This window comes from Alosa sapidissima, chromosome 12 (assembly GCF_018492685.1).
Source record: "Alosa sapidissima isolate fAloSap1 chromosome 12, fAloSap1.pri, whole genome shotgun sequence".
Lineage (NCBI taxonomy): Eukaryota > Metazoa > Chordata > Actinopteri > Clupeiformes > Clupeidae > Alosa > Alosa sapidissima.
The window spans coordinates 2,528,858-2,542,551 of NC_055968.1; the positions used below are offsets into that span (position 1 = coordinate 2,528,858).

Genomic DNA, 13,694 nt, shown 5'->3' on the forward strand with positions numbered 1-13,694 from the left:
TTCATGCGAGGATGAGATACAGAGAGTAAGTGACAAGTGAGAATGACAGGCAAAGCATTGTGGCCTCTTATTGTTTTTCTTCAGCAAACAGTCGGTTAACCCTTAGAACCCGATTGACGCAAAGTGCGTCAAAAAACACACCCTTTCTTCTCTGTTACATTGCTCCGGAACTGTTCATTGCAGCGAGATGAAACCTTTATTGCATGACAGAGCAGAAGTGGGGCTTTCCAAAGAGACTACACACTGTCTGTACGATCAAGTATGACATTTTAAAAAAATAATGAAATTAAATCAAAATGCATCATATTTACAGTCTGTACTCTGCGTTCACCTGCACACCCATTACTCTCGTTTGAATTACTCGCGAACCCGTGATCGCATCGATATGGCAAGCATATCAGATGAAAGAGGGGACACAGGGCTATCCATTGGTACCATGTTTATCGATCCTTATGGCTTATAAAAACAGACATGACACTGCACACCCATTACTCTCGTTTGAATTACTCGCGGACACGTGATCGGATAGATATGCCACGCATAGACTCAGAGCTATCATTTGATACCAAGGACATCCTTCTGTGTTATAAAACAGACGAAGTGACAGCAAAATAACTTCATATAGCTGGACTTACCCCACATTTTTGTCTGTTCTTGTGGCAGCATGTTTATAATCCAACGCTATCTTGTGTTTCTCTATTGCAAAGCATGTTCATAATCCGGTTTTGAGATCCTAGCAAATTCCTGCATGGCATTTAATTCAAGCCTCACATTGCATCCCAATTTTTTCAACGAAGAAACACCTTTTTGCCTTTACTTTGTTCATGGCAATGCAGTAAAAAGTTGAGAATCATTATGAGTGCATACATCATAGGCACGCAGGCTAACACGCAACCTTGGGTCAAGTCCGGTCAGATCAGTTCGTGTCACAGATATGGAGCGCAGAAAGGTAATTTTTCATAACTAAATAAAAAATGGCATTTATTTCCGTAAATCACACACCACATATTTCTATAAATTGCTCAGCCCCAGAGTATCCCTCCAACATGGCAATTATATTGCCCGATTCAGGACAGTCTGCCCTACACACACATGAAATGCATGTAGAGCTATGAGCTTGCTGTGGTGAGATACATGTAGAAATATAAGAATTTATATTTTATAATACTCTTTTTATATTTTAATTCTTTAAAAAATCTAAATAAAATCAATGCTAGTACTAATACATGACATGATGGCAGATCTGGGTAGCCTAGACTCTGCTGAAAAAAACAATATATAATATGTGTGTGTGTGGCACTTACAATGACCAGAATAAATCCATATGAATAAAGGTAGTGAAAATGCCCTAAAAACAGCTTAGGGTTCTAAGGGTTAAATGAAAGACTTGATGAGGTGAGTTTTTAACAAGTGTTCACTTGCAAATTCGCATTCCCTTAGCTGCCGTTTTGCTTGCGAAACTAAAAATATTCCACTGATTGTAAATTCATCTAGGCCTAATAGTTTGATTATGTCTTGGAAAGTTATTACTTGTTCACAATTTGTTTCAGTTATATTTTCATATTTTCAATGTGTCCCTGATGGTAAAAGTTTTTATAACTAAGGCGCTAATGGAGCACGGACCTTTCCAAGGCAAAATGCAGCCATTAACAACGAGTCGGAAAGTGGACCAAGGTGAAATATTTTGAGCTGCTCATTAATGAGTGTTCAATTTGTTTTTTTTCTTTGGAGCATATAGATCCTTCTTCTTGATTATTAGAGTGAAAACAAGCGAGAACAAATAATAGGCTTCCAGACGAGATTGCGCACCTATCACTGTAGTTGGGGTAATGTAGGCCTAATCTTTGCAGACTGAAAGACTGCAATCTGAATGAAACTTGAGTGCACGTGCAAGTGAAATCCTTTTAAAAGCAATCAGTAATTTGCATTAGTCAGCAGGTAATAATTGAACATTTGAAATTTTTTTTTTTTTTTTTTTTTTTTTTTTTTTTTTTTTTTTTTTTTTTTTTTTTTTTTTTTACAAATAAACAAAACATGTAGGCTATTGTGAGTAAAGGGATAGACTACACACTGACAACAGCAGATGTCCATAAACCTCTATTTACTGTAGCCTACATCCAGGTGAATTAGATATGTTGGCATAACATGGGCGATAGATGCATTTCTTTACAAAATAAATATTTAATAATAATGGATTGAAAAGAGGTATAATACCAAGCATGATTGAATAGGGCCCACATAAAAGAAAATGGACAACATATCCACATCAGTCCCTATCAACATGAGTGTTTTTCATAGGTCAGGATTATAAGGCTCTAAAACATAGTGCTGGGCGGTATACCAGTTCACACTGTATACCGGTGTATATTTTCGTTATGATATGAATTTTTTATATACCGCCATACCGGTGTATTTGATTACACAACGTTTGGAATGCTGCGCCGCGCGACAGTGTTTCAGACGGGACTTTTTTCACACGCACGCATGGTGCCACTGCGAGGCATAGTGAGGGTAAACACAAAACACCTGAAGTTTTTCCCCTGAAGTATGACCCTTAACCCTCTAGGCGCCACAGGCGACTATAGTCGACAAGATGCGGCACTGAGTAAAACGGCCGATTTAGTCAAATAGGGTGTCATATTTCGTTCGACTTCCACTCCACTAGATGGCAGACATGTCATACGTCATCCCCGAGTCGAAAAAAGGACACGCTTTAAACAAAACTTTCTAGCTACAGCTCACTGAATCAGTGCATGAAATACCGGAGCTAGTGTGCGTGTGAGCCACTTTGTCAGAGCGATATTGTCAACGTCAGCGAGTAATTGCATTAGATTATCGTCTAATGGCATCAAAAAAGTTTACCTGAAATGAAGTGTTGGGTCTTCTATTCGCGGACCCTGATTCTGAAGGGGAATATCTGCCTTCAGAAAATGACGGTGATTCGTTTAGTGAGGCTTCAGATGCGTCCCTGCCTTGCAATGATGCAGCTTGACAAAGTGAGAGTTTACTCCATAGTTTAGGTTACACCAAGCACAAACGTTGAATCGTTTGCCCAATGTCACTGGTGGGAATAATGTTTCACGGGTTCGGAGTGTTCATCGGGAAGTTAGCAGGGTGTTAGTGGTGTGGCGAACGAGGCTGGAGGTAGCCTAATATCCATAGCGCTAGCTTCTGTCTTTTGAACGTGTGCCTCTCCACAATCGCGGCGACAGTAACGTGGTGGAGCCTTTGTCTAATGCCACTGGGTATGTTAGACGAGGTCGAAGTGCTCATAGAACAGTTAGGGGGGAACGTAGTGGCAGTGTGGGGAGTCGCAATGAGAATGACAGTAGGCCTAGTCCGAGCTGCGCAAATTCTCTCCACTCGGCGCGCGCGAGGCAGATCTGGCCATGCTGCTCGCATGGTGGAGGTGGTGACACGCTCTCTCCCTCTCCCACACACACACATTAGGTCATGCATAGTCTATCACAAGATGATGGGAATGCCGGCCCTGTATGGATAGGGATAGGGAGTCATTATCTCTACAGCAAAAGGCCTGCTACATAAAAAAAAAAAAATGTCAGCCATTTAGTAATGATTTACACTGTTGATTTGCTATCTACTTCCCTGATCATTTAGGACATACAGTACACTATGTGTTCCTTTTTGTGTGTTCATGTCCTTGTGATGTGTGTGTCTTTGTCAGCTAAGAAAAAAAAAACAAAAAAACATCAACAAAAAGAAAAAAAATACTAACATTGTCTCTTGTCTTGTCTCGTCATCTCACTCCTGATCTGTGCCTTGCCGTGGCAAATGAGCTTTTGAACTAAACCGGTCTTGTCTACTTGTGTTTGTGTGTCATCTGAATAATAAATATGTGCCCCATACATGGAATCAGAGTGCCTACTGTATGTAGTAAATGGAAAATCTCTACAGCAAAAGGCCAGTCTACCGCTACATGCATTTGGTTTGTTTCTGCCATTTATTAGTAATGATTTACACAGTTTGTTCACTACTTACTATTTACCTGAGCATTCAGTATTGTGCAATATAGCATACAGAAGGTGAGGGACATTTTGGGGGGAAAGAAGTGGTGCATTTTATCATTCAAACATGCGACTTTTCATGAAAATTCTATAATCCAAGATGGCCGCCACCATATGACGTCATAATATGCAAATTAGATATAAACATTTAATCTCTACATAAACTTTGGGTCATCCTTAATATTTCTCTAATTTACAGAAAGTCTCTATCTCTTATCACTTTTAAGATATAGCCTTTTGAAATGAAGATGTCAAAATTGATCGTTTCGGAAAAAAATCTCTGGCGCCTAAAGGGTTAAGGCTTAATTTATCCTTAGATAAGGGGTTTATTTAAGGGTGTTGCACAGAATACCTTAAATTGTTTCTTTAGTTAAGGAAAAACGTTAAGGGATACTGCGAAAGGGATTTACCGTTACGAAAATTCTATTGAGATTGTTCAACAGCAACTAGCTGGCTAGTAGGTGATGTCGTTAGTTAGCAACCCACCAAACACAGTGAAGTCTAATGAGCTTATCATTCATCTCACCTTAAGAATATTCGCTGAAATTATCCAGGTAGCAAGTAAAGCATGTTATAGACATGCACTGAGCAATACAAGCTGGCTAGTTAGAAATGATCCTGACTGTCATCAGTGCACCAAAACAAACTTTTTTGTTAATGTTTTGCCTAGCGAACCGAACCGAAGCTCATGGCAGGCTAACATGACATCCACAATTCACATGAAGTTAACGTTAGCCTACCACTAACGTCATGTAAACCACACAATAACAATAAGGCATGTTTCTGATAGGCCTATTTGACAGAGTAAGCATATTAGCAGAGAGATTTCATTTTAAATTGTATAATTTTCAAAAAAATATAAAGTTGCTCAACTTTTTGTATTGGTTTTATAGGCTACAAGATGTTTGTGAAATTTGCACAGTACAGTTCTGTATTTTGACTGCAATTGTCTTTGCATTCTGATTCGATTCTTCATTAGAATCATGAGTGGCTCTTTGTAAACAGCATAATTTTCTGGGGCCATGCAAAACTGCATTACCACTAGTGTGGAGTTATTCTACATCATGACAGTAAAATAGACCATCCTTAGTCAATTCCTCCCTCAACCTGTAGAAAATGCTGTGAACATCTGATTATGCATGGAAAAAAATACCAATAGCCAGATGAATTTCGCTCCGCCTAGCTCCACTCATCCATCTGGCACCGATCCATTGAAGTGTTGCTTCAGAAGGCTGGGCCTAATCAAAAAATGCTTGCATATGATTGAATAAGCCACTTGTCCGTCATCTATTGACGTGCTACTTCAACCACTCACATCGAAGCCAACCCGTGACTCTAATAACAGACTCACAGTCGCTTCTACGCTAGGTCACATCTATGAAACTCCCGCCCTGCGTCCTGATTGGCTAAACCATAAAGTTGGTTGGAGAAATCACTCTCAATGGAAGAGGTCCCAGATGGATGTGAGTGAAGCTAGGCGGAGCTAAGCGGAACGACATTCATCTGGTTAGGGTCAGGTTAGGAAAATCTGGAAAAGACATGGAATTGTAAAATCCAATTTTCCAGGCCTGGAGAAATCATGGAATTCAGTAAATTCATTGAAAGTTTTGGAAAAGTCATGACATTTCATGTTGTCGCATAAGGCTTCGCTAGACCCCTTTTACTAGGTGAAGTTCAAGTTCAACTAATGAATCCGGTATTTAGCAGCAAAATTGTATTTACCGGTAAAAAGATAAAAGAAAGGAATGTTTGTCAATAAAAAAAAAATAGGAATGTTGTCAAATTCGCAAAAGTCAAAGCACGCAAAATGCGCAAACCATGCAGTGTATAGCTCATCCGTACATTTTGTGCATAGTCTATCAGCGTGCAAAACAAAAATCACAGTATTACCTATATATAGCCTACATGAATAAACATTTTAATGTAAAGTCATTGAAAGGTTTTACATTTTTTTCAATTGTCAATGAGTGGGAACCCTGTTTTACACAACTGAGTTGGACTACGTGCATAATTTAATTTAGCATTTCCTTTTTCAGATCTAGACTGTATTCATCATTTAGACAGGAATTCCGGGGCTAACTCCCTTCACCTCAGCTGCCGGTTGTGATACAGCTTCAAGATGCAGCTTCAGTCTGAATGACCAACAGTTCAAACTATGCATTTAAGTCTGCTTCACAAACTCTGCTTTGATCCTCAGCTTATTTTATCCAGCTTCTAACTATTCATCTGCTTCTTGCTCACTCTCTATCGCTGTGCCACTCACACTCATCCACTCATGTTGTTCTTAATGGAGTAGCCACACCACTGTTATAACAACACATGCTATAGCCTTTGAATGCTATGATTTTTAGTCCTATCTCGTCTGCATAATATGCTTCACTCTGATTGGGCAATATCCAGGGTTCCCGCGGGTCCTTAAAAAGTCTTAAATACAACTTTAGGTTTTTAAGGCCTAGAAAAGTCTTAAATTGTCTGGAATGTCTTGAATTTTCGGAAAGGAGGTATTCAATTTGTGTATGGGACCGCCAGCGAGTGTGAGAGAGCGAGTGAAATGTCTCCATCTGGTTTCATGTTTTTAAACGGAAATGTATAGCCTAAGTGACCTATAAGGCTACTGAAGGAAGTGTAGTGGTTGCAGAGTGAAGATGTTTTTACGGGTCGTTAAAGGTGTGAAAATGGTAAGAATGTAAAAATATGCCTTACATTTTCGTGGTATAGCCAAGGCCTGAGAGATACGTAGGCCTAGGTAGCCTACGCGAGCGGTAGAGTGAGCGGGAGAAAGAGCTGGGTAAGCCAGTTAGCGATAGGGTGGCCATACGTTCGGATTTAGGCTGGACAGTTTAAAAGTTGTGTCCAGCGCAGCCTCAAGCCGGACGCTCATTTGTCCTCCTTTTTGGAGTTGCGCTGGGCTTCTAGAATCTTTGCTCGGACGCAGCATCGTTTCACAAACTATGGACGCAAAGACTGTTGGTCAAATTATGCTTGGTGCTTCTGTCACTCATCTGATAATTTGCTGCGCAATTTATGAAGGAACCACGGACCGACAAAAAGAAAACAAACGTTTTCTCAATCAGGAGGAAATACACATCAAGTGTATCTGTTTGCATCTCTTCAGCGTGTTTTGCTGGCTTAGCCTAAGTAAATATCTGTCTAAGTTATAATGGCCTGTCTGTAATATCGCAGCTGCTTGCCAGCCTTTCCCAGTACTTCGCAAAAGTTGTGAAATATAACCGCATATTTTTTTTTAATGTCGGCGACTGGCTACATAAAAAAAAAACGCATCTGTAAGTGTGTTCATATTACCTGCGTGATTGAGATGAAACCAGCAGTTTTTCAGCAGGAACATGCGAGGAGGGGGTTTAACTTTTCCCATACATTTTTTTAAAACAAGTCAATGGTTTACAATGTTTCAGTCAAGCTTTGGTTGGTTTAAATACAACTGGTATGCAAAATGTATTACCTTGATTAGCTGTGCTGCATATGGGACAATAGATGCCTAAGTTAGTAGGCCTATTAGTAGGCCTATTACAATATTTAAATAGCTTAGTCTACCTTTGAAAAAATAAGGGAATCCAGTACACATGTTTGGCAAGTAGCCTAGGCTACTACAGACACACTGCAAAAACTGCTTATCTAACAAAACCTAACCAAGTGTTATTAATCTTATATCAAGATAAAAAAAACTAGTTGGTATTGTTTTCAGTATAAAGAGACTTACCTAGCGCTTTTTTGTGAAATCATTTGACTTAATTTAAAACAAATTTGACTTATTTTAAGACATCTCATCTTGAAAACAAGCAAATTTGTCTGCCAGTGCGTTAAGCAAATTTGTCCTAAAAACAAGCAAATTTGTCTGCCAGTGCGTTGAGCAAATTTGTCTTGATAAGACTCCTTAAAATAAGTTAAAGTCTTCTTAAATTAAGTCAAAATGATCTTTTGAGAGGGCGCTAGGTAAGTCGTTTCATACTAAATACAATACCAAATAGATTTTTTAATCTTAATATAAGATCAATAACACTTGGTTAGAATTCATTTTTTGCAGTGCACAGGTAAAGAACAGTCAGCCTCAGCCAGTAGCACAACCAGATATGTACAGCCAGCTTCAAAAGCAAGCAGTCCAGACACTAAAATTGGGCATTGAATAGCTGTGAAGGTAATTCACACACAATTATTTTCTTTCACCAAAATATATATGGTAACTTCTGTAGACATCCCAAATGGGGTGGGTGTTAAAATTAGTAGAAAAAAAACTATTGCATAAAACAGTTTTAAGTTATTTTTTGCCGTGGTATAGTCTTAATTTTTCAATTTAGATGTCTTGAAAAGGTCTTAAAAGTCTTTAAATTTGCACTTGGAAAATGTGCAGATACCCTGAATATCTTTAGGCATCTTCCAGGTGTCATCTTGCAGGAGAATTGGTTTGGGTGGAGCTTGGGGTGGATAAACATGAGAGTGTATTAAAAGTGTAGTGGATGAAATCTTTTAGCCCACTTGTTGGCTTATCAATTCTTTGATCTGATTGTCATTTTACAGGAGCTTTTTGACTATGATGTAGACAGCGATGAGGAGTGGGAGGAAGAAGAGCCTGGAGAGTCTTTATCACACAGTGAGGGAGTGAGTGTAAATCATTATTTTCAATTCACAGTTTAACATTGTTTTAGCTCTGAAGGCCAACTTCTTGTATATAAATAACCAAGTACTATATTTATAGTACATTTATTTATATATTCTTGACTTGTCAGAATTTCATTTTTGTGATTTTAATTATGTGTAAGTTGTCGCCCTACTTGTTTTTGCAGGATGATGATGAGGATGGAGATGATGACGACGATGATGATGGTTTTTTTGTACCACATGGATACCTGTCAGATGGGGAAGGGGCACGGGAGGAGGAGGTACTTAAAATATTTTCAGTAGCTATGCCCGATATTCCTCTGCACTGTAATGCTTTCTGGTGTCTTGGTATGCAGTATCTATTCAATATGACGTAAAAAATTATGTGTATTACACTGACACTTCGAATAGCCCAGGCTACTCTGGACTGTCTTTAGACTTTGAATAAACAAACGACAATTCTGACCGCAAGGCCCCAAATTGAAACGAGCGATAATGGCCCCGAATTTAAGGACATTTCAGAATGCCACCCACGCAAAGCATAACCAGCTACAGACAATGAGTGGTAGACAGAGCGTGATGTCACTTATAGGCTAGGGTACCAGAGGCTGTTTGAGTCACATCGTTGCAAATTTCATATGATGAGTCATTCCACAAAATGGTTTATCTTCTCGATCATCAATTTATTCGATGGGCTAAATATATAGCCTTGACTCAAAACACCTGTTAGGCTTATGTCATTTTGATCTGTAAAAAATGTCACATGCAGCCATGCTTAAATTCTACTCACTGCAGATTTATTATAGTATAATATAATATTCAGTATTCATTATTGAATACTTAGCTGGAATTACGTTTTTCCCCATCATTCTGTTTTTAAAGCAGGCCTACCTGTAGGCATGCAATTGGGCTACAGGTTTTCTATAGGAATCACATTTTTGAACGGGCACTGCATTAGTCGGAATCAAATCCATTTAGGAAATCAGCTGCAATACTGAAGGGAAATTTCCAGTAATTAGCGTTTTATTGACTACTGGGGTTGTTGCTTAACTGGCTACACTTAGAAAGGTAGACATTAAAAGGATGATCTCAGTTATTTTGAAATTGTCTTAGCTGTGACCTCCAAGGTCAACCTGACAACCTAGCAGTGCGCACCCATTACACCCGTTTGAATTACTTGTGAGCCTGTGATCGGATAGATATGGAACACGTCAGATGAAAGAGGAGGCACAAAGCTATCAATTGATACCAAGCACATCCTTCTGGTGGAAGGGATCATGTTATTAAAAACAGACGAAGTAACAGCAAAATAATAACTTTGTAGCTCAACCTACCCCACATGTTTCTCTGTTGCAAAGCATGTTCATAATCTGACGCCATCATGTGTTCCTCTATGGCAAAGCATGTTCATAGTCCGGTTTTGAGATCCTAGCAAATTCATGTTCATAATCCGGTTTTGAGATCCTAGCAAATTCCTGCATGGTGTACAATTCAAGGCTCACATTGAATCCCCATTTGTTTGACAAAGAAACAACGTTTTTGCCTTTGCTTTGTTCATTGCAGTAAAAAGTTGTTGTAGAGAATAGTCATGAGTGCAGACACAGGCTAACGTGCAAGCTCAGGTCAAGTCAGGTCATATCAGTTCCTGTCACAAATGTGGAGCATAAAATGTTTTCATCACTAAATAAAAAGAATGGCATTTATTTCTGTAAGGCACACACCACGAATTTATGTACATTGCTTAGCCCCAGGTTGGTTCTTATATTGCCAGATTCAGGACAGCCTAGCCTACACATACATGTTAGTCATGTCCAGCTGGTAGCTTGCTGTGGTGAGATGCGTATCAAAATGTAAGAATTTCATAATAAAGGCTTTTTGTCTTTTTATTAATTAAAAATCAAAATCAAATTAATGCAAGTATTAATACATTAAATGGTGGTAGATCTGGGTAGTATAGACTCTGCCATTCACACATGCTATATTTTTTTATTTTTTTTCAGCACTTACAATGACCAGGATAAATACTTATTAAACTTAACTAAAGGTAGTGAGAATGCCCTGAAAATAGAGTTGGGCTCATAGGGTTAACACGTGGGAAACACTGAGCTGTAACTGCATCACAGTCTACACTCAAGTGAGATGGCCAACGTCAGTCAATCTATTAACTAGTCTTTTGTCATTGGCCTAGTTAATAGATGTAAGCATTCATACTAATAGAGTAAAAATTGAGTATTCTGTAATAAAGTATTCTGTGAGTCTTAAAGGAACCGTATGAGTCCGGCCAGGATATTGTGTTTTGGCCTCCACATATCTACTATTCACGAAGTCAGTAGTGTTTCGGCATCCGGGTTGCCAGCTCTGCCAGTTAGTGGGGAGGGGATACACCGCTCTACAGTAATTTGAAAGTGATTGCAGTACCAGTTTTGGCCACAATCTTACATACGGTTCCTTTAAATACATCGACCTGCCTATCTGGACTTTTCTCGCTTCAGTTTACCAGTCGTTTTGTTTTCAAGCAATATAGTCATCAACAAAGTGCAGATTATTCCCACTTGCAATGATTCCTGACTCTTAAAGGAACCATATGTAAGAAATGTATTTTAATTAATCCTAAATTGACCCTGATAGGTCACTAGACATTAAGAAATCATGTTAATTTCAAATACTTATATCACTGACAACAGTAGTACGGCCAGGATATTGTCATTTAAAAAGTGAAGTTGCAGCCCTCAACTGATGATGTTGTGTTTTGTTATGTCATGTTGTATCTTGGCCTGATGTGCCACCCTCTACCTATCTACTAATCACAAAGTCAGTACTGTTTCAGCATCCAGGTTGGCAACCTTGAGTCAGGGGGGAGGGGATACACCGCTCTACAGTAATTTGAAAGTGATTGCAGTACCAGTTTTGGCCACAATCTTACATATGGTTCCTTTAAGTCTTATCAAAGTCTTATGGAATATTGTGTGATTTTTCAACAGTCTGTGTTGATGACAAATGATTTAATGAATTTCATTTTTTTCTTTTTTGTTGTGTAGGAGGGGGGTGACCCTGAGAAGCAGACGTTGCATCAAAAGCTGAAGGCTCGTGAGTGGGATGAGCTGCTTTCTAAGAAGAGGGTGAAGGTGCTAGAGGCTGTTATTAATGGCTGCTTATGGGAAGGAGAGATTGAATTTTCTCATGCTCAGCTGGAAGTGCTGCAGGCCCATGCTATCTCTGTTCTGGAGCCCCTCCCCAAAGATGAGCCCACCTCACCCGAGACTTCAACGGGAGAGCAGCGTAATGAATGTAAGTATTGGCGTCATTGATTCATTCATCTGCCAAACTTGTTTTTAAGATATGTTCATATATCCTAGAAATCTAGTCAAGTCAAGTCAACTTTATTTCTATAGCACATTTAAAAACAACTGAGTTGAACCAAAGTGCTTACAAACAAACATAAAACAATGACAATGGTACAACAACAATATAACATGGGGGGAAAATAAATAAATAATTGAAATAATACACAAATTGGTCAAAAATAAAATAAAGAATAAAGAGTGTGTGTGTGTGTGTGTGTGTGTGGGGGGGGGGGTATTAAGGTAGATTAAAAGCTTGGGAGAAAATGAAAGTCTTGAAGTTAGACTTAAAGCAGTCAATGGTTGGAGAGGACTTAATATGTACAGGTAGACTATTCCAGAGTTGGGGGGCAACAACAGAGAAGGCTCTATCACCCTTAGTCTTAAGGCGTGTTTTGGGGATATAGAGAAGATTCTGAGATGAAGACCTAAGTGATCTTGGAGTGCTGTAAGGAATTAGTAGGTCACCTATGTAACTAGGTGCCAAACCACTGAGGGCTTTGAAGACAAAAAGTAAAATTTTAAACTTAACTCTGTGCTCCACAGGTAACCAGTGCAGCTTAGCCAACACAGGAGTTATATGCTCACGTTTCTTAGAGCCACTTAATAATCTAGCTGCTGCATTTTGAACTAGCTGAAGTCTGTTGAGAGTGGAGTGGGTCAGGCCTGCATATAATGAATTACAATAATCTAGTCTAGATGTTATGAAAGCATGTATAAGAGTTTCAAGATCGGAGAAGGACAAAAAGGGCTTCAGTTTTGCAATGGTTCTTAACTGGAAAAAGCTGCCTTTGACCACACTATTTATTTGCTTATTAAAATTTAAAGAGGAGTCAAAGAAAACCCCAAGATTCTTTACTTCACTGTGATCTAGACGCATCCTAGCGGCAGCAAATGTAATTTGCAGCCAGGGTAGTCTAGCAATTCTCCGTTGGCTTGCGAGCTGTAAAAATGAAACTTCGATCAGGCCAATCACATCGTGTATAGAGTCGGCAACGGTTCCACGTGAATTCCCTGCTACTTGAAAACAAAGATGATGGATGCTGCTGCTGGCGAACAGCGGTCTTTGAATCGCGACTCGAGTTAAGCTTTTTTTTAATTGGCAAAACTACATTTTTGTTTACCTTTCCTGTCGATAGTGGTTGATGTAGAAGCACCTAGGCTATAATTTGACTCTGATTCTTATACCGTGGCGGGCAGTCATGCTAAAATAAACATAGAGGAAACAAAACACTTAAAACGTCTGTTAAACAACGAACGAATGAGTGAGAGAGTTCAAACATGGCCAGCCCTAGGTAGACTAGCCTTGAAAAGCTTTTTTTAGAGGTCAGATGCGATGGATGATGGTAAATCGGTAACGCCTGAAGCCTCAGATGTCCGGTCAGCTCCATCACCACCAGAGAAAAAGTGTTGGAAGTGGAGGTGCGGGGGATGCGGATTATGAATATCCAATAAACCAATTTTTTTCGCGACACTGGACTCCTTTCGTCGTGGCACGCCCCATATGTGTACATGTAGTGACCACACACTACGCATGAACACACGCAAACACACCAGAGCTAATGAGCAGAGCTGAGCAGTGCGAATATTCTGCTCCTCCGTCAATACACATTAGGACATTACAAAAATCGCATTAGGCCTACTTTGAATGGCAAAACTATTTATTTTTATTTTTATTATTAGCCTGTATTTACTTTAGCCTTCTACTTGATAT

At 39.2% G+C, this 13,694-nt stretch overlaps 1 protein-coding gene across 2 annotated transcripts in view; it reads left to right on the plus strand.

The window, feature by feature from the left end:
- chaf1a (chromatin assembly factor 1, subunit A (p150)) overlaps positions 1 to 13,694 on the plus strand; it is a 52,805-nt gene that overhangs the window by 30,816 nt on the left and 8,295 nt on the right. For both annotated transcript variants that reach the window (XM_042056158.1, XM_042056159.1), the window contains 3 exons: positions 8,559 to 8,639; positions 8,825 to 8,920; positions 11,678 to 11,927. In XM_042056158.1, coding sequence (XP_041912092.1) covers positions 8,559 to 8,639; positions 8,825 to 8,920; positions 11,678 to 11,927 — 427 coding nt within the window. The remainder of the gene's footprint in view (positions 1 to 8,558; positions 8,640 to 8,824; positions 8,921 to 11,677; positions 11,928 to 13,694) is intronic.